The sequence below is a fragment of the Corvus hawaiiensis genome, chromosome 13, assembly GCF_020740725.1.
Source record: "Corvus hawaiiensis isolate bCorHaw1 chromosome 13, bCorHaw1.pri.cur, whole genome shotgun sequence".
NCBI classification, from domain to species: Eukaryota; Metazoa; Chordata; class Aves; order Passeriformes; family Corvidae; genus Corvus; species Corvus hawaiiensis.
Window position 1 is genome coordinate 10,289,478 of NC_063225.1, and position 26,714 is coordinate 10,316,191.

General features: G+C 51.2%; 1 protein-coding gene across 1 annotated transcript in view; it reads right to left on the bottom strand.

The window, feature by feature from the left end:
- Positions 1–2,543: 2,543 nt before the first annotated feature.
- PCSK6 (proprotein convertase subtilisin/kexin type 6) overlaps positions 2,544–26,714 on the bottom strand; it is a 34,311-nt gene continuing 10,140 nt past the window's right edge. Inside the window, exons 4-21 of the mRNA XM_048318244.1 lie at positions 26,143–26,286; positions 25,514–25,590; positions 24,775–24,863; positions 21,458–21,630; positions 17,607–17,819; positions 16,122–16,222; positions 14,460–14,563; positions 13,858–13,975; positions 12,838–13,026; positions 12,459–12,595; positions 10,346–10,525; positions 9,655–9,757; positions 8,885–9,081; positions 8,362–8,449; positions 7,155–7,246; positions 5,773–5,902; positions 4,648–4,760; positions 2,544–4,210 (exon numbers count right to left, since the gene is read on the bottom strand). Coding sequence (XP_048174201.1) covers positions 4,113–4,210; positions 4,648–4,760; positions 5,773–5,902; positions 7,155–7,246; positions 8,362–8,449; positions 8,885–9,081; positions 9,655–9,757; positions 10,346–10,525; positions 12,459–12,595; positions 12,838–13,026; positions 13,858–13,975; positions 14,460–14,563; positions 16,122–16,222; positions 17,607–17,819; positions 21,458–21,630; positions 24,775–24,863; positions 25,514–25,590; positions 26,143–26,286 — 2,346 coding nt within the window. The 3' untranslated portion in view covers positions 2,544–4,112. The remainder of the gene's footprint in view (positions 4,211–4,647; positions 4,761–5,772; positions 5,903–7,154; positions 7,247–8,361; positions 8,450–8,884; positions 9,082–9,654; positions 9,758–10,345; positions 10,526–12,458; positions 12,596–12,837; positions 13,027–13,857; positions 13,976–14,459; positions 14,564–16,121; positions 16,223–17,606; positions 17,820–21,457; positions 21,631–24,774; positions 24,864–25,513; positions 25,591–26,142; positions 26,287–26,714) is intronic.

The following is a 26,714-nucleotide window of genomic DNA, read 5'->3' on the forward strand; positions in this document are numbered from 1 at the left end:
AGGCTGTGGCACGACACACACCCTTTATCTGTGAAATAAAACGTGTTTCCAAATGTCACTACATCCCCCTAACCAGCTTTAGGAGTTTGGGGAGCAGCAATGAGGAGATGGGAGTAGCACTGGGGGAGCTGAGGTGGCTCTGGCTGCTGTGTCTGGCTAGGAACTCCCCTCCCAGGTCCCTGGGTCTGAGGCTGGGGCACTGCCTGGCACCACCAGGGAGGGCTCAGTTGGGTGAACCACACTGAAGACCACCGGACTGAGGGGAACACGTAAAGGGACACAGTTGACCACCCCCAAACCCCAAAACCTGCTGAATGTTACCAAGCCATGTCTTCTGGGGAAATCCTTCTCCAGCCTTCAAGGCCCGCAGAGTGAGATGAGGAAGGATGAATTCTGTCTCCACTGCTATCGAGGGAAGGATATTTATTGTGAGCCATGACATTTCTGTGAACCCAGAGGATGTGATAATAGGCTAAACACTGCAGCCACGCTTGGCACTGCACAGGGATGGCTCATGCTTTTCTTTTGGGAGCTTCTAAGGGCATCACCCTGGGCGTGACGCCTGGCTCAGTCCCCAGGACTGCAGCATCAGAGCTGGCCCTGCGAGGGGTCAGCTGGGCCCAGGCAGCTCCTGTGCTCCCTGCTGTGAAAACTCCCTCACCAAAGCTGCATGGGAAAGCACAGAGTCAGGTTTTTATAACAGCTGCGTTTGTTTTATAACATAGGAGGGAACAAGAACAAGAGGGAGCTGTCATAAGAAAAAGCCCAAGAATTAGCAGCACTGTTGTACATGACTCAGGCATCATGCAGTGTTAAGCACAACAGAGACTTTAGGTCATTTCAGGCAGTTGTTAAAAGGAGACTCTTTTCAGCCTCCTGGAAAGCAGGTCCTGCCTCTGACAAGGCCAAATAAAACGTGGGCCCATCTCCCTTAGCACAATACATCTGTTTGCCTCAGCTCTACAGCCACAATAGAATTGTAATTGCGAGCAGACGGATTCCGGGTGTCAGACGCTGCACACAAGCTCTCGACAGCCCTTTCCTTGCAATGGAAACGCAAAGCAATGATTTTTAAGATCTGTGTTCCCCACCTGCCAACTACACAATGGCAGATGGTTGTGGCTGCAACCCCACGGCCAAACTGCAAACAAGGAGTCAGGCTGCGCTAAGATTTTCCAGAAAAGAGCTATTATAGAGTTGGCTTTGGTGCCAAGAGACAACAGAGAAATGAGCTTTAATAAATTGCCTAAATATGCATTTATCTTGAAGACACAGCCACTTTGATCCTCTGAGCATACCAGAGTCAGACTTTAATAGCTCCAAGCAAGTATTGCAGCAGCTTGGAGAAATAATCTGAATTTTATTACTTTACAAGAATGATTTCTGAGGGAAACGCTGGAAGCTGATGTTGTTGCATGAATTCAATGTGCAGAATTTGTTTTTCTCTCCCTGGCAGTCTGGAAGGCAGCAGAAAGCAGAATAGAGCTGGGACTGCTGGGGACTGGTCATCTTAAATTGCATTGCTTTTCCCAGTGTGTATTTTAAGTTATGTCAAGATGTAAGAGTAAGCATTTTCCTTTTTTTGTAGCATTTCAGTACATCTAAATATACCAGGGAGCAGTATTTACAGGCAGGCTGCTGTTATCCAGAGAACTGGAAGGCTGGCACAGTACTCCTGATCTACAGCTCCTGTTTTTTGACTAACACAGCAGGAGAAATGAAGTTTGGTATTTTCCAACCAAAGGGGTAGAAGCCAGGAGTGTGTCACCCCAGTTCTGACCTCTGGTTTGGCCTGAGACTGAAAGGGAAATCCTGTAGCAAGAGAAGAAATCTCAGTATGTGATTAATTCACATTTATCATCTAATGAATGTGAAGACGAACAAAATGGAGAAGCCCACAGCAGCACATCTCTGAGACAGCATCTTCCCTTGTGGGAGGACTGCATTATTTTGTTTTTCCCCACTTAAAAAGCTCAGGCACTACCCTGGGCACTTGGCCCATGGTTATTGCAAAACCAACACAACAAACAAAGGGCTCCACAGCTCCCTCCATTCCCTAACCACACCAGCAGCTCCTCTCTTTCCCAGACAGCCAACAGGGAACAGTGGCCCTGTGGTTCCCAGCTACTGGGAACTGCAGTGGGGAAACTGGGGGGGCTCAGGATGCTCCTTGTATGAGCAGGAAAGGGGAGCAAGCCCTTCTGCCAGCTCATCCAGGATCCTCCACACTGGAGAATACACGCAGTCATGCCCAAGCACAACCCCAAACCCCAGACAGATGGCCCTGGGTGCACCAGAGATGCCAGCCCAGCCTGGCACAGGGCAGGTATTCAGGATCTGAGTTTCTTCTGGAGATAAAAGACCTTTTTGACAATAGTGAGGTTTTTGCAGATGCAGCTCATCTGTTCCTGAGCATTTCTCCCACGGGTGCTCTGGGCTGATCAGGAGGTCCAGCCAGGGGAGCTGCTTTGTCCAGCAAAGTAAGGACGTGCACTGCCTTCAGTCAAGGCTGCATGAATTTGGAAAAAGCACAGATTCATTTGTCAGGGGAGATCAATAGTTTATTAACTTAAAGATCAGTTCACCAAAGCTCCATCTTTCCTTGGATTTGGTCCAGGCAGGTGAAGGCTGGAGATGGTGTGGCTTTCCCATCCTCTCCTGGCTGAGGTGAGCTCTTGTGGGCAAGCCCAGGCAGGGCAGGTGTCATTGCAGCCAAAACCAAGCCGGGATTATCCCAGCTCCATGTGGAACTGGTGACAGTTCGTACTGGGAATTTCACTGGCGAAGGGTTTAACTCGTTAAAACTATTAACAATGAAAATCAGAACATGCAGCATAGGAAAGGCTGTTTACATACGTCTGGTGCAAAGAGTGGCTTTGCAGGGTCAGAGAGGAGAAAAGGAGAAGGAATAAGACACAAAAAGATACCCCACTCCCATATAAAAAAATAGTCCACAGAGAAAAAAAACAAGGATTGTATAAGTTATTTTTTAAAAATCTGTAAAACAACATAGCCAAGGATATTTTAAACACAATTATATAAACACCACATGACTTACTATTAAGAGAGAGCATGAAAAGGTTTGTTTCGGGGAAGGGTTTTGTAGAATTAAGTTTCCTGGCCAGATCCCTGGAATGTCTCATTTGGGAAGGATATGCCCAAGAAAAATCACTGCTGTGAACAGGAGGATTTTGTGAGAGAGAGGGGTGTACCCAGCGAAACAGGGGAAGGATCGTAATGTAAAATGCCAAGAAAGATTAATTGGGAGAACATCTCATTTAGAGGAAGGATTTAGCTTATTCCAGAACTGAATCAATCATCAATGTACAAGCGGTTCCAGGAGGGAAATACATTTCTTGTTAAGGTTGGTCGGTGTGGACAACCGCCCCCAAAACCCTATGACTCCTTGTAGGCACACGGGTTTTGCCTGGCTGCAGTTACTTGCAGGGCAAAGCCCTGCTGGGCTGACACACCTGCAGAGCCACGTGGGGCAGCTCTGGCTTTGGTCCTCAAACCTCCAGTTATTGCCATGGCCAGAGGGAAGCAGTGACTGACTGAATCCGAACAGGAGAGCCAGAGTGGGCTGTGGGGCCCCGCTCCGGAGCCGCCTGGTTCATCGTTTTACCTATGTACAGAGCACGGCGCTGGCAATGCAGGTTTAGATCAGCTGTCACCTGGCACAAAAGGGTACCAAAAATGGAGCCAGAAATGGCTCTTCCCTTGCAGGTGTGTGAAGTCCTGCATCCCTTGTGGCAAGGGCTCCCACCAGCTGCTCAGAGCGGGCAGATCAGTAGGATTTCTGCGAAGAACCAAGCGTGTGTACATGGATCATGCATTGGTCCCTGCTCACCAGGAGTGTTTGAGAGTGTTAATATCACCACTTGTCTGCTGCTTCCAGGCCTTGACCACTCAGGGTCCGCTCCAATCTCTGCTTAACATATCGCTATAGAAACGCGCTGACAGTGATATTAAAGCTATCAAACTTACGAGCGAATGCTTGACAGCACCATGTAAACTCTCCCAAAGCTGAAAAAATAAACTTTTGTCCTAAACATTTGGCAAAACTGGACTGGCAGTCGGTGGAAGTCCTGGATGGATGCAGCCGCTGAACTTTACCCGGCCATAAGACACGTCTGACAGCAGAACTGCACAAACAGCTTCTTTTCACAGAGCTTGTTTGATTTCACCATCTCACAGAAAGTCTTGTCAGCTGGGAGGCCAGGGCGAGGAACAAGAGAAAATGAGAACAGATTAACATTTTAAATAAACAAACATTGCACGTAACAGGCGCTGCAATTGTGCCAGTGTTGGGGGAGACAATTGAAAAGGAGTTGCTTTTTAAGGGCATCTTTCACATGGTTTTAATGAAGGAATAAAGGAGCTTTGCAGTGAGTGGGAGAATTAGCCCCAAGACTAAACTATAACAAAATACAAATGCTTGGATATGTTTGAGCAACAGGCAGATATCCAGAAGCAATGCCAGGTGAGCCACCTGCCCCCCACAATCGGAGCCCAGCCCACTGCAGCCATGCCCCAGCAAGCCCAGGAGCTCCAGCATGTTCAGCTTTATATGGTGAAGGGAATCCCCCAGACCTCTCATTTTTGCTACTAGAGGAGCAGTACCATGCCAGCAGTTCTGCCACTTACCATTGGTACAGGTTTCATTTGTCACACAGGAGCCACCGAGGAGGCTGTAACCTTCCTTACACCTGAGGCAGTTTCCACTGGAGCCCTCGCAGGCTGAGCAGTGGTCATCACACCTGGGGACAGAGACCCTGCTGTGGCCAGCACCAGCACCAACACCTCAGGCCAGCCACCCAAAATGAGCTGTTAGCCAGATGACATCTGCTGGCACTGTTAACAGCCAGACCAACCAGAGGATGTGGAAAATGGCAAATTTGAAGCTTGAAAAGTTATTGAAACCCTGGGAAAATGGGGTCAGTGGTGCCAGCTCAATGCCCAGTGACAGCTAGTGACATCCCAAAAGCTCTTGACTGCTGGGAAGATTCGCTGGGACGTGTGCCTCTCCTCCCAGCCATCCCAGCTAGAAAAAGGGCTGCAAAGGGAACCTGTGCTGCTCCCATCCATTTGCTTAGTGTAAAGAGCCCAGCAGCTGTGCCTCCTGCCTGGGGACAGTGGCTTGTGGAGACTATGCCTGAAGTCCCTAGGAAGGGATGCTGGTCTCTTGTTCCTCCCTGCTGAAGAACGAGTGCAGGTGAGTGAAACTGCAGCAGGCAGGGAAGGCGTTGTGTGTTCCCAAGTCACCTTTAATCCTTGCTTTTGGTGTTTGCTTTCATGAGGGTGAATCCACTCCCACTCCCCACTTAAAGCGCAGAGCTCCGGAGAGAGTGGGAGCAAATTTTTGCCTCCCAGCACCTCCTTGTCTCCCACACTCAGCCCCGTGCTGGGCCAAGGAATGGAGAACACTCCTCCAACATGGCCACGGGGTGAACGGAGCAGGTTTAATTGAAAGCTGGAATATTTACCTAAACATTGCTGTTCCTCCCACACCTCCTCCAGAGAGCCCGGGGCCGGGGCTGAACCCCTTCCACCGTAGCCCTAAGACACCTTGGCTGGCTCTGGCAGGGGAGCATGCAGCTCCACTGCTCTGAAATCCACAGGGCCAGGGTGTGTGGGGTCCAGCCCCACAGCTGCCCTGGCTCCGTCGTCCCTATTTTCATTTCCATTAAGCTGTGAGCTGTTTCCAGCATTATTCTATCATGGCTGGCAGTGGTCCCCATTGGCCCTGGCTTTGATCTGCTGGTTCCATACCTCTTGCAGACTTTGTTGGGCAGCCCATGGCTGTCAGCGGGGTAGAAACCCTCACGGCAGGCGGGGACACAGCGCCAGTGTGGTGCAGGGCCCTCAGGGGTGCAAGGGGTGCAGTCCTCCTCACCGGGCCCTGTGAGGACAGGGAAAAGGGCAAAATGGCATCTAGTGATTTTGGAGACAGTGCAAGCGTGACCATAGCCCCACATGTGATGGGGGGCATAAGCTTGGCTCTGTCTTGCTCGCAAACAAGATGCGTGTTCTGCCACGCAGTCCCGCCCATGTGCTTGGCTCCCACCCCAAAAAACTCAGCCTCCATCCCAAAAAGCCAGGACTGAGTGTCTGTCCCTCTGCAAAGCCAGGAGCTGGCTACTAGGGCTCGGTGAGGAACAGCACATCAAAATCCCCTCCAGGCCATCAGCCACCAGTCCCAAGCATGCACCGGTTTGGGTTTCCCCAGGGTGGAAAAGGAGATGCTAAACTGGGCCGTGGGGGAGCCGTGGAGGAGGAAAGGGCTCCAGAGAGGAGCTGGGAAAGCAGAGGGCCCCACTCTGATGACTCTGTATTGTGGCTGGACAGCAAAACTCAAGTGATGGAGGTGGTATCATTAAAGGGCTTCCATGCACCAAGCTTGAGAAATGGTTATGCAGGAAAAGGAGACGAGAAAAGGCTGGAAAAATAATTGTGGGGGAGAACGTTCACACTGACTGGAATAAGAATTAGAAGGGAAATAATTTTCTTCAGGGATTAAGAGCCCATTCCCTTCCAGGCTTGCCAACAAGATCAATAAATATTTTGGATTTAGTCTAAGGCAATTGCCCATGTATGATACAAGAGGTTCATGACACTGAACATGGATTGTCTAGAGATCATGTTATCATCAGATCTATGATGATTTTGAGGGTAGACGCAAACATTAACAATGGAAAATAATTGGACTTGCAGGAATAGAGAGCAGCAGGCTTTAAAGGGAACTCTGAGCAACTTGAGGCAGCTGGGGGAAGCCAGGAACAGCTAGCCCAGCACTGTGGGGCGGCCGGGATAACACAGGATAACACACTTCAGCTGCCTGACATTTTTATCAGCTGCAAAGCCACCTTCCATCACTCCGAGAGGGTTTTACAGCCTCCCCCGCAACCTTATTAAACCAAAGCACCTGGCTTTGGGGAGATGGAGAAATAAAAAATGGCTCTAATAAAAATGTAAAAAATCCCCTAAAAGCCTTTCCAGCATGAGCATATACCTCACGGGATGTGCTGGAGAGTTGGGATTACTTTCCCTCCAGCACGCTCTGCCTCGGCTCAGGGTGGGTACAGTGGGGATTGGCTCCTGATGCACGAGGGTTTTGGGGTTTTGTGTGGGATGCTGTGGGGCCAAGGACATACCTGTGCTGGCAGGGCAGGTCTCGCACCTCCGGGGCTCCCGGCTGAGGTACATGGCAGGCTGGCACTCCGGCACACAGCTGTCCCCTGCCAGGCTGCCAGGAAAGCAGAGAACATTTGCACCCAAAGCTACAGGATATGGGGACACAACACAGCCCATTCTCATCTCCACATTCCCCAGTGTCCTACGACATCCTCAGCCCGCAGTGCAGGAGGTGTCGGAAAGCCAGCCGGCATTTTAGGAGAAGTTAAAATCCTGTCTGGACCAAAGGGACAGCTGCGAGTTCCTTAATTAAGTATCCAGGAGGAAATAAAATTACTTTTTTTCCCATGGGCAGCCAGCCAGGCTCTCCCAAAGACCTTTTGCACCATTGAGGCTCCCCAGAATAAAAGGAAATTGGTTCAGTGCTGTGGCTGGGCCGGTGCTGCTGCGCCGTGGCAGGGATGATTTGAAGTCCCAGCTTAAAAGGATATTGGACAATAAAAAACAAGCGCCACGTGGATTATGTCTGACAAGTGCCTCCACTTGTGCTTTTCCAAGGGAGTAGATAATCTTTTGGCAGCGGGAATTTCTTTGTCTGAGCGAGCCCCGCTGCTACACCACGGCTCTGATTCACTTATAGTGCCTGAACACTGCAGACTGCTATGGGGTTGTACTTCCATGAGCAATTGGGGATGGAAAACAGCTTCTCCCTAGCACTGACACTGGGCTCTGCATCTCCCCACAGGTGCTGTGGGGCCAGCAGCAGTGGCACCCATTGCTCCTTGCAGGTTCAGGGCTGCCCTGCCTGCACCTGCAGTGCTGGAAAATCACTGTTCTGTACTAGCCCCACTCAACAGGTACATCAGATAAAATTTTCAGCATGAATGAATCTGAGGGAAGGGTTTCTGCATTTGCAGGGAGGATTCTCAGCCTGCCTAGAGCAGCTCAGCCTGGTACCAGCTCTACACAGCACTTACCCACCACCCTGGAAAGAGCTGGGGAAAATGAAATTAAATTTAAATCACAGTTTTCAGCTAAGAAAGGGACACTAATCACCACCTTTAAATTCCCAGACCTCCAGCACACTGCACCACAGCTGCAGCACCATGGAAGCAGGATCTCTAGTCTTTAACTTAATTCACTCTCTAATTTCCCATCGGTTTTCCCAAATTTAAACCACAGGTATGAATGCTGCAGGTATAAACTCCTCCCGTGCTGGTGTTTTACCTGAATCCCTCTTTGCATGCAGTACATTTGTCTGCTTCACCGACACATTTTTTACAGCTTTGATGACATTTCAGACAGCGTTTCTGACCTTTCAAAAAACAAAGCAAAGCAGGGAGAATAAAATCCGGACAGTGATTTGCAAGCAGCAGTCGGAGCCGCAAAGCCCCACTGCACCCCAGCACCAGCTCCCCAGGGTAGAAAGGCACAGCCCTCCCCAACAGATCCTTGCTTTTGCAGGTGACCTTATCTGTCATTGCTTGCTAAAAAGAAATGTGCTTTGCAAGCAGCCAGGATCGTTAATTACAGTTTCTAATTAAGAGCTTTGAGTTGAGCACCTCTACTTTGCACCACCCTCCGAACACTCAGAGGTTTCCCTCCTCCCTTCACCATGCAAAGTGTGTCAAGGGGGAAATTCAAAGCCGATACTCAAAAATCAAGGTGTGTTCTCCACCCATAGCACTTAAAATAGAAGCAACCCCTGCATATCTTCATGCTGCAACTCTCAAGTGATAAACATCCTTACGTTCCTCGGTGTAGAACCCAGGCGGACACAGCACCACGCAGGTGCCCATCTCGGGGTGGTGGTAGAGGTTCCTCTTGCAGGCTGTGCACTGGCTCGGTCCCCTCCCAACGCAGCGCTCGCAGCCCTTGTGGCACCGCCGGCACCTCCGGGCGCTGTTGTCGCCGAAAAACCCAGCAGGGCACGAGCTCACGCACATCCTGGGGAAGGAACCGGCAGCGCCCGGGCTTTGGTGCCAGCAGCAGTCACCTCCCACTCCCAGCACCCACCACTGTCCCCTTGCCCACAGCGCTTGGGGCGTCCCCCAGCCTTGGCAGCAATTTGAGCTCATTTACTTCTTATTCTTGTGATTTACAGTGTCTTCAAAGTCACAGCTCTAATACAGAGACAGGGACTCTCTTGTCCCAGCTGTAGGTAGTTTCCCTATGCCATCCCAAGAGACTGAGGAGTGGAAACCCTAGTAGTTCCTGAAGTGATTTGGCACCTCAGCTGGCTGTCCCTTGGGTGTGGGTGACCCCAGCCAGTGAAGCCAAAGCTTATTCCCCAGCATGATTATATGGCCAAGGTCCTCCAGGACTCTCCAGCTCCATGTCCTCCACCCCACTGTATCCTAATTCAGGACAGGGATTCTCACACCTCCTCCTCCATCCATTTAATTTCTCATATGCTTCTTTCTCTGTGCAAACATCTATCACCCACACTAAGGTGTGAGACCTGAGGAAAGGTGCTGCTGCCGCCCAGGGGCTCCACGGGGACCCCCCACCACCCCTCACCTGCCAGTTTTCACGCTGCCCAGGCTGTAGTGGATGCAGTTCAAGCACTGGTCAGCGTTGGGACCATCGCAGCCCTGGTCACCACACTCAGGGTGGCACGGACCTGAGGAGGGAGAGACGGGCTCAGTGTGGGAAAAGCTGAGCACCCTCCAGGCACCACTGCCAGGATGCCCTGAGCACACCCTCCCTGGACCAATGGACACCTGGACCCTTCACCTATCTTATTCTATATCCTGTATCTATTATATTTTAAATTTTATCCTATCTATCCTATGGAGCTGCATGGCTTTAGGTGCTTGTCTTTCCTGTAGCTCATCCTTCCCAGAATGAATCCCACCCAGCCATCCTCTGGCTGAATACTGGTGCAGGAGCAACTTTGAAAGAGGGACCTGCTCCTCAGGGAGCAGCAGAGACTCCCGCCCCTGCCCATGCTGGAGGAGGGAAGGTGGGCAGAGGAACTTTTTTTACCACTCAAGACAGCTGCACCACCAATTTGTGGCAGGAACACTAGGACGGGGCATTTTCCTACCTTCTAATTTCACCATCCTGCTGCCCCATGCTGGCCACAGGCACTGCTCCTCCCGGCCCGCCCCAGCCCCAGGCAGGATCAGACCTCCCCCAGTTTTTATCTGGGTTTTCGTTTTCCTGGGTACTCTGGGGGGAACAATGTGGCAACTCAGCCAGCACTAACCTGCATACTCCTCCTCCTCCTCTGCCACCTCCACCTGGCTCTGCAGGAAGGCGACTCTCGATGACTCCATCTCCAATGTTGGCACTTCCAGTGACCTCCCCCGGGACTGGGTCCCACTCAGCGCAGTGTAGGGATGCTCGCCTGTCCCATAGAAGATGAGGCTCCACTCTTTCAGCTTCCCTGTGGGGCAGGTGCAACATCACTCATCCCGCTCCCCATTTTGCCCATCTCTGGGGGACCCAGTTTTGGGGGAAGCAGGAAGAGGATGGACTGGACCATCAGGGTGTTACCAGTGGCACAGCAATGCAGAAGCAAACAGTGAACACCCAGAAATGTTCATGAGCCCCTGAGCTTCCAGCCCACATAAATGCAGCTGTTTAAGGCACTTACAAGGGATTTGTAATTCCACAACTCATCTGGGGAACCACAGCATCACACAGTCTCTGTGTCCAACACTGGAGAGTACCAGTAATTTTAAAGGCTCCACAATAGAGGATTATTTCTGTCTGACAAAAGCCACCCAGCACACATTGGATTATTTCTTGCTGCTGTTGCTCCAGCCATCTCTTTGCTCAACACAACAGAGGTCTGAGCTTGGCATCCCCCAAAACACTGTGGTGCACCTGGTGAGACCCCGCCCAAGGCTTTACACCCACACCAAGACCCTCCATGAGCCACATGGCTTTGGGGAGAGTCCAAAAATGCTGCTGCTCCCTTCCAGTGCTGTTTTTCTTCCAATTCCCCATCAATGCGAGTCACTTCATGCCCACAGTGTGCTCAGCTTTAACTCCTAATCTCTGTGTTTCCAGGAAGTGCTTAAAATTTCCAATACCCAAATCCCTTGGCTCTCCCAAAGGCATGAGAAGACACACCTGCTGCACCAAGCAGTGCTGGTGTGGAGCCTGCGAAGGGTCAAGCTCTGGCAGCATCAGCTGGGGAAGCACCTTTGCCAAAAGAATTGAATTTGCTTTAAATCTAAAATATCCTCTGTGAGGAAAGCCCAGGCTGCAGAGGGCCGATGTGGGGGTGCAGCAGTACCAGTAACATGACACTCATAGTATTTAATTGATATTAAATTAACCAATTTAGTGGTATTAAATTAACATTTAATACCGATTTCTGCTACGAGCTGGGAGCATTGTCCCTCTTTTTCCTCTTGCTGTGCCCTCTCTGCTTCAAACCCAGTGCAGACTTTTTGAGGAGATGACTTAATGTACTTGTTTTCATTATGTTTTGCCAAGACCCAATGCCTGTGAGGGGGTCAGAAACACCCGCCACAAACTGTAAATACTGGGGGAAAAGCAGCTCTGTGGGCGCTTTGCTGCTGCTCTCCGAGTTCAAAAGATTTTGGGTGAAGGCAGCAAACAGAAACACTTTCTGTGCAACGCACCCCCACGTGCACCTTCCGCCAGAAAGTAGCGTGGGAGAAATTTTTAATATACTTCTGGCTTCCTATCAATGATTTTGTGGATTCAACACCCCCATAACACACTCCAGCCCCAGGCAGGATGCTTCATGTCCTGCTGCCCCCAGCCAGCAAGGCGGCTGCCGCTTCCCGGCGGGGCCGGATCCTGCCCACACGGCTCCTCTGCTGGGAAGGGGTCAGGGATCAGGCAGTCAAGCTGGGAACAGGGGGATACAGCAGGGTTGGGGACATGCAGGGGGCCAGGCTGAGCCCCGCCACCCCCTCTTGGCGGCAGTCCAAGGAGGATGTCCATCCCTCTGCAGCCCAAGGGGCATCATCCCCTTGCGCTGTTGCACAACCAGCCCACATGCCAGATGTCCCAGCAGTGAAGCAAAACAAACAAACAACAATTACAGCTCTTGGGTTTCCTCATTTTGACTCATTACAGTTTAATTTTGGAAACCTGGCTCTCGGGTGCAGCCAGTTTACTGCTGCTGCTGCTGCTGCTGCTGCTGCTGCGAGAAAACCAGCTTCCAGCTCAGCCAGACCTGCAGCCTCCTGCATTCAGAGCTGACATGTCATGCCCATTTTTGAAAATCTGGGCAATACAGAGAGCATAAAACTCACAGCAAAATTTATAGCCAAGTGAAGCAGCCTACAAAGGGTTTTGGGAGCTAGAGGGACTGGTGGGCACTGGGGGATCCTTACCTTGCACGGCAGGGTTGCGCACTTGGGATGGCGTGTCATGGATCTCCAGGGTCCACTCCCCTGCCGCCCGCTCCCCCCAGCAGTGGACAGTCATGAACTCCCAGCCCTTGAAGCCCTCATTGGAGTGGTCAAACACCCTGCAATAGTAATGCCATGCACCAAGAAATGTGACTTTGAATGTCATATTTTATCAGAAAAGGTAGATAGGTAATTGAGGATTTTAGGAATCTTTGCACACACACACCCTTGCACCAAGCTCTCCTGCAGCTGAAACCTGGGCATGCTCCTCACCTTCCCAAAAACCCAAGGAAACTCGCAGCAACCCCCTAAAGGATGATGCTGCTCAGCTCAGACACACCCTGGCTCCGGCTGCTCTCACCTCCGGGCGAGGAGCTGTGACCGTGTCCCGGCTGGAGAGATGAGGCTGATCTGGAGGTCCCCCCGGCGTGGGTGGGCGATACTGAGCCGCACTACAACGTGCTCCAGGTACAGCACGTGCTGGTCCCGGTGCTCGGCACAGGCGCTGCTCAGGGTGCTGGCACGCAGCACGTGGTCAGCTCGGATGTACCTACCAGGGACAGGGCATGACATCAGGATGGGGACAGAGTGCCCCTGGCTCCCAGGCGTGGACGCCCTGTTATATTTGAACCTGGTGTCCTCCTGCTTCACAGCAAAAATTATCTTATCTGCCACTGCAATTCCCAGTGTCCTAGCACAGGAATTTGCTGAATTGCTGGACGGTAACGAGATGAGTTTGAAGTGCTTCAAAGATCTATGCCTTATGGGCTGCAAGGGCGCTGCTTTATTATAATTACAAGTGCAGTGCTCCTCTTTGGGCTGTAATTAGTGTCTGTATCAGATAAATAGCTTCATGAACACACTTGGCTCCGCACTCATTCCTGTTTTGCATATGCAAGTCTCTAAAAGACTTTTCTGATGAACAACTCTCTCGCTCTACAGCCAGGCATTGGTAAATGAGGAGTGTCCACTTGGTCAGATCCCTGATCCCACTCTTTAACCTAGGAGGGACTGACCTACCAAGGATGAGATGTGAACCTGAGCTAGCTTGAACCCAAAGCCGAATTCAAAGAGAACCCAGACACTGGAAATTTGGGAATCTTTGCAACAAATCACCAGTTTTTGGTGTCTTCCATCAAGACAAACTGTTTGGTGTAAGAGGGCGGAGAGACCAACACATCACCGCTCACATAGGACCCAGCAGGAAAGGTGGGTTTGGTCTCTCACTGTCAGCCCTCAAAAATTCCCTGCTGATCACTGGTCTGGGAAGTGAAATCTTGCAAAAGGGAAAAAAAATCACCCACTGTCAAAGCTGGCCCTGGAGAGCCCTCATGGGACCTGCACTTCACCAAGCCATAGGCACAGACCCCACAACACTCACTTGGGCACCCTGTCCAGGCTTCCCACGCAGACGTGCTGGGGAGGAGCCATCTTCCACTTCTTGGCTTCTACCACAATAGCATCAGCATCCACCAGCCCAAAGCCATATAGATGGCTAACTGGAAAGAGAGAAGACTCAGAAGACCCCAGCCTTCCCAGCAGGGATCAGGAGCTCCTCCTCGGTGCTCGGTGGAGCATCCTCCAACCATCAGGGAAGGTGTGGAGTTGACCCCATTGGGGTATGAGGTGCTTCAACACATGGAGCTCATCATCCTGGCCAAGCTACACCCCAAATCCACACTGGCACCACGGAAAACCCATTGTTGGGAGCAGCCCAAGGAAAGCATTAAGAAACTCTGCAGCTCAGGAGAGTCTCCACCAAACAAGTTTTCCAAACCTCTACCAAGCAAGAGTCCCAAGCATCCACTCCATGACTTATTGCCCTCTCCTCCTTTCACTTAACAGCGTGAAGGTAGGAACCCCCAAGGAACCTGACAGTGGCCACCCACGGTGAACTGTCCCCATGAGCAAAGATCTGGAGACCTTTATCTTCCCTTGGCTGGCTGTTCTTGCCCTGCCACCTCCATCCCCACGGCCTCTCACCTTTATGCCCCGCTCCATTGGTTTTCCAGTCGGGCGCTCGCAGGTGCCCCGGCCGCGAGGTTTTGACCAGCAGATGCTGGACGTCCCTCCAGGTGAGCAGGGGGCTGCAATGACACGTGGCTCATGGGGTGGCTCTGCTGTTCCCAGTCCTCCCAGCAGCAGCAGGTACCCCACTGAGTTAAAAATAAAACCAAAAAACACACCAGCCACCCCTCTTTCCTGCTTGGAAAAAAGCAAGAATTGATGGTTTAAATGCTGACACCCTGTCCACCACTTGAGGTGCCCCACAGCAGAGTGGTGTGCCCGATGAAGGGATACCACGTGCCCATGGGAATTCCAGGATTTACTCCTGGATAAGGCTATTTAGCTCTCATGCTCTAGGGTAGAAATCAAGCAAATCAGGAAGGTTTTCCCCATTTTTTTGTACGAGATAGGGAGCAAAGCACATCCTGAGACAGGATAGTGGGCTCGGCAGCTTGCTGATACACAATGCTGAGCAAACCTTCCCTTTGTAGGAATAACAGCAAAAAATTGCTGAAAATAAAACCTGGATTGTTCATTAAACAGAAAAATTAAACCCAAATTGCCTCTACCTCCCCAGACTGGGTTTGTGTCAGAGTGCTGGACACTGAGTGCTCTGTGCTTCTGAGCCCCCTCACGACCCCGGCTCAGGGATATTGGTGGGGAATTTTCCCCACTTTACTTGCAGTCAGTTGTTCAGCATCTCGAGCTGGGATTTATATTGCTCTCGAGCAACATTTAAAGAACGAAATTCAATTCATTCTCTCTTGTCATAATGGAATGCCTGAGCACCAAGCTCTGCTAGTTAATGTTGCCGTTTATGCCTCAGCTAAACAATTCAAAAATTACATCTAAAGCTTTTAATATATTTGTAATGAAAACGGCATCTCCGGAAATGCTCTCACCCGACCTGGGTGTTGGGATTAAATCAGAGGAGGAGGAATGGAGCCACAATCACCATCCCTGGATGAGAGTGCAGCACTGCCCTGAGGCTTATTCTTATTCCCAGCCTTAATTTTATTTCCGCTCCATAAAAATAATAATAAGCTCATGAGAAGACACTCCATGAAGCAACACAGGAATGCCCAAGGGCTGTTCCTGGGCTGGGGGACCATGATGGAACCAGGATGGGACTAAGATGGGGACAAGAGGAAAAGAGCAGCTTGTTTGAACCAGGGATGTGTTCCTACAATTAAGTTCCGTGAGTCTTTGACATTATGAAAAAGCAGTCCTTTTCCCCCAGAAATGCAACACTTGCTGAAAACCAACACTTCTGCTGACATTTCCCAATGTCTGTGATGTTTTCTGACATTTTTTTTTTCCAGGAAGTATTTATAAAACTCCCATTGGAGCCGGCTGTCAGCGTTTTCAAATCACCTACTGAAAAGCCTGACTGATGTCACCAACCCCAGAAGTTTCAACAGATGGCAACAGGTGAAGAATTAGATCAATAAAACACCTGTGGGAAGATCAGATTCAAAACAACAATTCTGTATAAAACCTTGCCAGAAAGGAGTGATTTAAAATAACTTTGTCCCGTTTTGAATCACTCCAGAGGAAACAAAACCACCTTGTTTCTTTCAGGTTTTGCTCACCAGGTGCTAAATGAGGGAACATTTCTCCTGACGAGGTTACACTTACTTTGCCTCCAAAGCCAAGGCAATGATGCCTGCGACCATCGGGGCGGACACGGAGGTGCCAGTGTGGCCATCGGTGCAGCGGTGTCGGAGATCCGTGGTGACCTGTGGAGAGAGGAGATGCAGCTGCCAAAATGCTCCCAGCATGGGCACTACCCCATCCAGCACCCCAGATTTGTTTGGGATGCTGCCAGAGAGGAGCTGAGCCTGCTGGTATCCAATCCCTGCCACAACTCCAATGCCACTGGGGTGCACAGAGCCCCAAAAATGGGCTGCAGATACATTTGGTGTATGAGAAAACACCCTTGTGCTTCCATTTTCCTCTGCTCAAAGGTGCAAAAACTATTTGAAAGGGGAAAAAATCCATTTGGCTGTGGATCAGCTGCAGGAAAAGATGATGGAGCAGTGTCAGCAGGGCAGAGCTGGTGTGGGTACACGTCCAGGGGTGCATGTTGATCTGGGCCATATTAAACACTTCCCTTAAAACCTCCAGCTCCTGGTCTTGGACAAGAATTTCCATTTGCATAGGGAAAGGAAAAAAAAGCCATTTCCTGCTTTTTTGTTCTAACACAGAGCACGATGTTTGGGTACCAAAAATTTGGAGAGGAGGTGAGGGGCCAAGAGATGCTTCTTCTCATTTTAAAAGGCTCCTAAGTTTTGATTTAATCTGGTGATTTCTGGATGGGAAGCTGGTTTGGATTTTTTCCCAACAATGCTCCTGTAGCACTGGACTGGGGCTGGCCTCAGCCATTCAAACACTCCTGGGGTGCCATGAAAATGTCACTTGCAATCTGTTTTCTGGCTGGAAATTCATCTTTTGAGGGCCAAAGAAATCACTCCTTAATACAAAAAAAAAATTATTTACTTGTTAAAAAACACAACCGACATAAATTTTGGTCAGAAACCTCACTTGGGTAGAAAACTCCCTTCCCAGGCTGGGTAAGGTGCTGTGTTGTTGGGAGATGTTTTACTTCCCAAGGTTCAGATGATGCACAGGGATGACAGTAGCAATCAGCCTTGGTGAGACCAGGCCACAGGAGCTTTTGGGACAGGGCAAATATAGCCTGGGTGTCAGGGAAAACTGCACTGATCCACATGTGCTCACACTTTCAGGAAGTTTCTTGGCTCCAGAAAGCCTCAGCTCCCAGTTTAGGGCTGCCACACCCCCATTAAATGCCTCCATCCTCCCTCTTTTTTCTCTCTCAGGCTAAAAATCCTCAAAATTCACTTTTTTAAAAAAAAAACAAGATACAATGAGAAGTACTTTGGGGAACAGGTAAATATTTATATGGGTATTTTTGAAAACCTCCAGCCCTTTCACCCAGTTACCAGGGAAAACACAACATCCCTGAGCTCTTGATGACCAGTGTAAAACCCACTGCAGAGCTAAGGACAAAGCCTGGCTCTTACAACTGAGCCATCACTCAGCCCAGCCATGCAGAAAATGCCCAGGGGATGCTGCCCCACTCGATGTTGGGGTAAAACTCACAATTTTCCGCTCATAAAACGCCCCACTGCTGTAGGTGGTGGCGAGGGTGGAAGCACATTCCTCCAGGTACCAGGGCTTGTAGCCGTTCTCGGTGGTGCTGCTGATGGAGATGGTGTAGATGCTGTTGGTGTAGCCATCACAGGAGCAGTAATCGCCCTCTCTGCCGCCGTTCCCTGATGCCCAGACGAAAATGGACCCCAGTCCCCTGCGACCCTGTGGGCACAGAGGGGATGGAGGGTTAGAGGAGGTGTTTGCCCAGGATGAGAGGCCATCTTGGCATGGGGAGGAAGGGGTAAGTCTGATTTTTGAGGGTTTGGTTAGGGTGGAAGGATGGGTCCCACCCTGCCCAGTGCTCACCCCCCTGCATCAGTCCCCACACACATCCCTCACCTCAGCCAGTCCCAGTTTACCGGCAGTGATTCCCCACAAGGATGGGAGATCCTCCAGCAACAGGATTTTGACATTCCCCGTGGGGAAAAATATCTTAGGTACTCAGAGTCCCTGGACCAGACGCTAACACCCAGCATGGTGCTTTTTGGGATGGCTGTGCAGGAGGAACTGGCAGGGAATCCCTCAAATCGCCCACGCCCACAAAACCCCTTGTGAACCACCCAAACCACCAGAAACCTTTTCCCAGCCTATCCTTTAGGTTCCTTTTGTTTGTTTTTTATTGTTTAAATCCCAGCCTTTTCTCCCTTCCCCATCACTTAGCTGTAACATCTGATGGAGCCATCCCTACTGGGTATGGCTGTGGGACCCCACTGGGAATTGGGGGGGTGGGAGGGGTGTGCCTGCTGCCCACACCTCCCTGGAGCAGGGGGAAAATCCAACCTGGCAGCAGCAGCCATAGTGCCAATGAGGGGCCCCTAACGAAGCCAACACCATGGGTATGAGCCCCATTCACCCCTCCATCCAACCCAACACCAGGACACCCAGGAATAACCCAGCCCTGCGGAGGTTCACAAGCAAGGTACTGATATCCCAAAAAGGAGGATTTTTGGTGATCCAAAAGGGTTAGGGCAGGAAATGAAGTGGCTGGTTCTCTTCTGTGTCCCGTAAGGCAGGGCTCTCCAGGGAGGATGGAGCACTGCCGGGCTTGGCAGGCGATGGAAGCAGTGGAGCGGCCCCATCCTCCCCGCGGCTGCTCCTGCCACTGAGAGATTTCAGCACTCGCCTGGGCAGATCTGGTGTTTACCTCCCTCCCACTGCTCTGCAGCAGCTTTCTCCACAAAAAATAATAATAACAACAATAATAATAATAGTAATAAAGCAACTTTGCTCTGGAGGAATTCACCGGGATTTATTGTAGGCTTTAGGTGCCAGGGGGAGTGGGATGGTTTATTACCTGTCTCGCCCCCCTCCTGGGGCAGAGGCTCTCTGAGCTGACCCTGCCTCTGGATACACAGTCTAAGTCAGGCTCTTTCCTTACTTTATGAAAGTTTTCATTATCTGGGCTGCCTCCCAGCCAAACTGGGTGGGTATTTCCCTAGCAAAGATTAATAGAGCTGTCTGGAGCTCTGCAAGAAAAAGTGCAATTGCCAAGGGAATTACTGCCCTGCTCCATGTCACAGAGAGCTCAACCCAGCTTGCCAGCCCACCAAGCCTGCTGCTGGCATCTCCTGTCACACTTTCCAGGGTTTCCTGGATCTCCAAGGTGGCAGCATCCCAGCCCACATGCTCGGCGCAGTGACCCTCCAGCTCGCCCACACCAAAGTCATCTCCGAGGATGGGTCCCACGGCATGCAACCCAAGCATTCCCAAATCACTAATCAGAGGAATAAAACCAGGCACAACTGGCCAAGCATGTGGAGATGTAGCAATGATTTTGATTGGGATCAGAAGACTGGGAGCCCAGACCTCCCTTTCATCCCTCACCCCAAGTGTCGCACCCATGGGACCCAAGAAAGGCTCAGACCTGCTCCAAACCCACATCCCCACGATGCCCAGGCAGGGCTGTGCTCAGGAAAAGTGGGTTTGGAGCCAGCACGGTCACATGAGGACATGAACAGGCACATGAGTGACACTACAACAATGCACAGCTAACACCTGACAGCGAGAGCTCACCATGTAGTGCAGCTCCCTCAGATTGGAAAAATCCACTTTTTCCCTTTGCTCTCAAACAAGGAACAATCAAGATTTCTGTAAGCAGACCCCAAACATCTAGCTTCTTAATTTGCCATCCTCCTAAGCCAATACAATGCCAGTGAGGGGCTCCTGGCTGCTATAAAACCTGGATCTGGCTGTCATTTAAACCAGGGAATCCCTCCCTGGCCAGGCTGGGGCTGATCCAGCTCACCCCAGCAGCTCATGGGTTGGCTGTGGGATGCACAGCATCTCCTGCTTCCTCAGCACTGCAGGGCCTGGGTGTTTGCCCAACAGCACTCCATGAATGACCAGGATAAATATCCCCTCGTTAGCCCGGGAACTAATAAAGTGTGGCTGGAGGAACAAGAAACAAGATGATAAATTACCCCAGCGCAGTCCTATCACTAATAGATAAAGGTTATTTTAATGTTTCCATTAAAAACTCAATTTTAAGGATTTATAACTCGGTTACAGCTGTTTGCTCAGGCTAAAGGTGGTGGTTAACTATCTGCTTGCAGCTTTCCTCGTTATTTAAGGAGATGGAGTTGGCAATTATGAGCTGTGCATGCGGGATGGTGGGTGCTACAAACACAGGGGGGCAGTGGGGGGACCAGGGTGTCTCCTGAAAGGCAAAAACAAGCATCCCAAGACAGTGGGGCTGTGCTAGGCAAGTACCCTGCTGCTGCCCGTTTGCTCCTGCATGGAAAAATAAGGTCTAAAAAGCAGCTTGTTCCCCCATATTTACACGGCGTGAACTCCCCGGCACTTCAATGGATTCCTCGGCAGGCTCACCGCCCCAGCAGGAAATCAAGTAAACAGTGGGAAAAACACTCCACCCTATTTTTAGATAAGAGGCCACCCTGACTCCCAGCACGCTGTGGGAAGAGGCAGCAGAGGAAGGAGTGGAGGCAGAGGTTGAAGTGGGGGCTTCACAGCCCAGCCTGGGGCTGCTGGCAATGGATCCCCAACCCCAGATTCTCCAGAGCACCCAGGGAATATCCACTGCGGAGCCCTGAGCCACTTACCCACAGCACCAAGCTGCCAAGAAAGGCCTTTTTCCCAATGCTTTTAGCCAATATTAGGCATTTTTTAAAAGTACTCAAACAGGGAGCAGGCACAGAAAGGCCAGGGCATCCCCAGCAGGGATTGACAGCTGTCAATCACATGTGATGTTGGCTGAACTTTCTTACTGGAGGATCTCAAGGACAACAATCCATTGTCAGATCCTGTGGCAACACCCATGTCCCTTCCCAGCCATGACACAGCCACTCGTTCCAGGTGGAAAACCAAGGGAATGCTTAACATGACAGAGACCCCTGGGAGAGGATACCAGGAGCCCAAGGAGAGTGGAGGAGGGGGGTGGACACACTGGGGTTTGGGATACTGCTGCTTCCATCCACGCCAGCATCCAGGAGGGACATTTTGGGGTGCAAACCCCCCCAAGAACCGCTTTGGGTTTCTCATCCCGGCCTGGGGCCTCCCTGCTCTGCCAGGGCTCTGCCGGCCATGCTGAGGGGTCCCACCATCACCAGGAACCTCCCGCCGTCACCACCCTTGGCTGCCAAATCCAGCGGAGCTCTTAGGGATGCCGGGGAAAACTAGGAAAAATTAGAGATGATTGGCTCCCCCCCGCCCCAGCCCTAGTGCTGGCATTGCCTCAGGGGGCCGAGCTGCCCATCCCCACGCCAGACCCCGGGCCAGCCGCGGCCCTTCCCATGGGACAGGAGGAGGAGGGCAAGCGCGTCTGGGCGCTGTGGGATCCACACCTTTTTAATGCCTTGCTCAAAAGCCTGTTTGGCCAATAGACCAGGTCCATCAACTGTCTTCCCATCATCATCTGGCCCCCAGCTCGCGCTGTAAATGTCAATGTAATCGGGTCTGATGCCAAGCGACTTCGCTTCAACAACATCTGTTACATCTCCATCTAACATACGAATGCCTAAAAGCACAAAAACATCAGACATTAGGGCTTCATGGCGTGGATGACAGTGTGAGGATTGCAATCAAAGGGCTTTGTTAACAGCGGCAGAAAGCACACGGCTCAGGCGTGCCTGGAATAGCTTCAGCCCGCGGCCCCGCATGCCAACAAGCCTGGCAGCAGGATGCTGGGGAGGTATTAGGGAAGTTTTCTGTGTTGCTGGCTTCATGGCAAGTGATGGAGAAGGGGGTGTTAAAATTCACTTCCCCTCCATTGCTGGGGAATGGGTGGTGGTAGTGGTACTGCACTCCCCAGCAACAAAATCCCCCCACTAAAATCCTTTTTTCTCCCCTTTTAGTTCCTTAGCTAGCATATTTCTCCACCTGGAAGATATTGGTGTTTCCTGAACACTCATGCCCCACACCTTCAGGCACACTGGTGGGATGAAGCCCCGCCCCTTGAGTGGGGATGACTGTGACTGTCCCCAAACCCCATCACTGCCCAGCTGATGCCAGTGGTTCCCTGGAGAGGGAGAAGCCCCAGGAAAAAACCCAGGCTGTGGTTTGTATGGCCAAAATCAGAGCCAGGACCCCAACACATAGTGGGATACCAGTGCCACCTGGGAAAACTCTCACTTCCAGCTGGGATTGCCAGCAGGTACCAGCCAGGATGCTCACAGGCTGAGCCCACCAGCCATGGTGGGCTGGGCTGGGGGGATTGCTGCCCACCCCCAGCCTCCGACTACTGCAATATGAGAGCACAACCCCCTCTGCTCTCCATCACTCTTTCCCTGCTGGATTTCCTCTCCACACAGTGGGTAGAGGGTGCCAGGCACCCCGACAGGCTGCCCAGAAACAGCCTTTGCAGGAAAAGTGATGCTGGAGATTTCAGCATCATATTTTGTCAGCCAGGGAGAGTCTGGTTTATAAAAATGCGTTAACCCTTCCACATGTATTTTGTCTTAAAGCAAACAAATGCAGGCAGATGTCATTCCAGCTGCAGCTGCACTCTGGACACCAGTCAACTCAAATATCTCCTTCTGACACTGTCCCCGACCAGCCAAAACCAAGCTTAGAAATGTAAAACCAGGGAGCAGAGCTGTTCCCAAAAAATTCCTCTTTGTCAACGAGAAAACACAAGGACAAGGGACAAAAAGCCAAGCCCAGTGTCTGAGCTGCACACAGCAAGGAAAACCAGCTGAGAGATGGGGTTTGTGCTTGCTGAATGTGGCTGTTTTCATTAGCAAGCCCAAAATCAGCCTAAAGTCAATGCAAAGCCAACCCAAAGCCTGCCCAGAGAGAGCCACCCACAATGAGGGACTCCCTAGTCAGATAATGGGGAGCAGGAGGGAGCAGGGGTGGGTGCTGCAAAATAAATGAGCTTTATGTCACACAGGGAGCAACACTGACCTCCAAAGTCAGTGTTCGAGGAGAGGGAAGAGGAGGAGGAATGGCAGGAGCCCTTTCCTTGAGCAGTGATGTGTTTTGCCCAGGGCATATGAAAAGCAATGCAAGAGCACTGAAGAGCAACCAGTAAAATTAGATGGGAGCTCTCCGAGTGTGACAAATAGGCTTCCCCAACAAGTTGTGCTCGTTAATCGCTGCTTTATTTGTGTAATCCATCTAAAATCACTCTCACTGCAGCTATAGCATATTTTCCTCCATGATCCCAAACTTGATATGGCTCAGACTCTGTTTTTCCCCTTTGCCTGCTCATGTTGTGGGAAGCCCCCAGCCCCTAGCCCTCTGCCAGGTGCCTTGTCTCACTCAACACCTCCCCAGCACACCCCTGAGGCAAGGCACTCGTTTAAGGGAGCAAATTAAAATGAGACCCAGAGGTCGTCATAAAGTCAACAAGGAACGCTCGTCTCCACAGCTGCTGTGGAGAAAGGAGCATGAAGGAGAATGGCCTGATCCTACAGGATCCAGTAAATCCCACCATGAGCTTTGCCTTGCTCTGCTGCAGCTTGGTGTGTGCTCGGAGATGGGTTTTCAGAGGCAAGAAGCCTCTAAGAAGCAAGAAGCCATCACATATGTAGAGGGCACAGGAGACAGGATGGGATGATGTGCCATAGCCTTTACAGCCCCTCCCAGTCCACTCTTCACTGTCCCCAGGGTTATTTTTCCCTCTGGGGATTTTCCCAGCACAGACAACCACTGGAGGTGCTTGACCAGGAGCAAGATCCCTGTGGACACTGCTCCCATGCAGACACAATCCTAACAAAAGCTGTTTCCTGCACAGCCAGGATGAATAAGCCAAAAGAACGAATTAAACCCTGAATCCGCCCATGGGCGCTTGGGTCCATGCTCCTGATGGTCACTTCTCCCAGCACTGGGGTGGTAAGAGGGGCTGCAGGAAAAGCCCCTCTCCTGTTCCAACCATGCCAGGGATGGGGCTGAAAACTCAAAGAACCCAGCTCCAGGCATTTGTCCCCTACATGGTTCCACCAGCCATGTAGGTGGGACACCACACTCCCATCCCCACTAAGACCCTCATCTCCCTAGGGTTGACTGGGTTGGCCAGAACTGCCCCAGCTCAAACCAGCTTGGCTAATGCAAATGAACTCAGCAACTCTAATTAGCACCAGGATACAATGTGATGACAGAGATTCATTTGCTTTCCACACATCATGTTACTTGAGGGACTGTGAAGAAGACCCCTCTAATATGCATCTCTGACCCCCCACCTTCTTGGTGTTTTTTCCCCTGAGGGTATTTTGGGGGTCTCCCCACCCCCCCTGTTCTGAGTGGCTCCTCTACAGCCCTTGACCCCACAAACAAGTGACATCAGCTCTAAACCTCAGCCAGCACCACTGACCATAGCAAACACAGCCACCCCAAAGACAGACCGCCCCCCAGAGCAGTTATGGACTTTTGGGGTGAAAACACCACAGCCTCAATCCATGTGCACCCTCGTGTCAAGGATGCAGCCCAAGCAGAAAGTTTCCACCCCAAACACATGGAGCCAGAGCCCCCTGCATGCCATATCACCCATCCTCCCCCAACGCCCTGGGGGTTCCCTACAGCTGAGGCACCAAGGAGGAGACTCTCTCCTGGGGGAGCAGCATCACCACCTGCCCCAGGAGCCCATTGGCGTGACCAGGGTGGGCATGGTCCCTCAGGGGGATGGTGAAGGGCAGGGGAGCTACGGAGGCACCAGCCTCACCTCCGATGCGGGCGTTGTAGGCAATGCCCACGATGCAGTAGGAGTTGTTTGCCGCCGCCGCCACCTCCCCCGCGCAGCGAGTGCCGTGCCTGCAAGGAGAAACCCCCCATTAGCTGATGGCCATGGCAAAGGATCCCTCCAGCCACACCCCACCCAGCATCCAGAACTGGCCCCAAGGCTGGAGCAGAGGAAGAAACTGCCCAGAGAGATGAAAAGCCTTTACTCAAAACCCACAGCAAGCGGGTGGAGGAAACTAATGCTGAAAGCAATTTGCTGTTTGCATTTTGCACCTAAATCCAATTTGCTGTTTGCATTTTACACCTTGATGCAACTTCCTCTTTGCATTTTGCACCTAAATGCAACTTCCTCTTTGCATCTTGCGCCTCTATGCAGGCTGCTCTTTGCATTCCTGTTTCCTTTCCACACGTATCCATCCCACTTTAATTGAAGCCCAAAAAATGCATCCAGGCTTTGCCATCTTGGCCAGCCATTCTGACTCATGTGGTTCAATCCCCAACCAGGGCAAGGAACCCCCTGGTGCTGTCTTGGATGGCTGGAGGGTTCCTCAATTAGTGCGGTTGGATTTGCATTAAACACCAGGACTCCGTGCAAAACCCTTAACACAGCCTCCTCTGCAGCACTGGGAATGGGGAAAGGGACCTGGAAGATACCCCAGAGGGACACCCAGCCTCAGGGACCCCCCCAGATCACTTGCTCCATGGCAATTACCATCACATACTTGTTCTCATTGCTGGCATCGTAGCGTGGAGTTGGGTCGTGGTCATTCCCATTGACATCGTAGCTTGCAAGAGGGTCCTGAAAATATGTGGTCACCATTAGAGTCAACTTACCAGGTGGTTGTGGTGGCCAGTAGCTGGAGTGATGGCCAGTGCAGGCAAGCAGGCCAGAATATTACATTTTCCCCTTAGTTTCTGACAGTTTGCTCAGAATAAATAGTTTTAGGCTGCAGCCCTTTGTGTTTCCCAGGGAAAATATCCTGCTACCTCAGGGACTGCTTCTCTGAACCCCAAATCCTGCTGGGTCCAGCACCCCCCTCCCTTCTACTGTGGCCATGTGGGGTTTGAGCTGGGGCTGAGTGGGTTCATGCAGGTTTTTGGCTCAGCCCTGGTGAGCAGAGGGAGGAGGCTGCTTCCCAGGCAGCTGCAAAGGGAGTTTCCCCCAAACCTTCTTATCTAAAAACCTCATTTCCTTCTTAAAAACATCTCAAGCTTTGTTTTTTTTAAAAAAACCTTTTCCTCTATATATGCCAATGCACAGACTTCAGCTGTGTTTACACACTGAAATTCTCCATAAATCAATTCATGGCGAGGATCAGCCCCAGTCCATCCCGTCCATCCCCCAGCTCACATAGTTTTGCAGGAGGTCAGGGTGGTTCCTCTCTATGCCGTCATCGAGGATGGTGACCACCACATTCTTGCCCGTGTAGCCCCTCTGCCAGGCTGCCAGGATGTTCATCTCCGACCTGCACCGACTGTTTTTATCACCACAGTGCTACGGGGACAAACACAGCTGCAAAAGGGTTGCAACCCCATTCCAGCCCATCTAAGCAAACAGCCAGGCTGGGAGCCATTTAATCAACCAGAAAATATATTTACAACCCACCCCCTGCCATATAACTTGCAGATTTGTTATAACTTTACTCCACAGATCAAACCCATCCAGCAGCAGTTAATCCAGGCAATGCTATCTCCCTATTATTCTTTTCCATTTCAAGTACTATGGGCTCTTGGGTTTTGAAGTGCTCGCTTCCTTTCCGCCCTTAATTTTCAATGAATTTCCCTGTCAAATACAGATCGATGAAGCAGGCAGGAGAAAAATTATATTACAAATAGATGGCTGCAGCTCTGGGATGGGTAAAATACAGCAGTGCTGCTCCCAAGCCTTTGCTGCGCAGACCATGATGAGGGGCCGCTAACAAG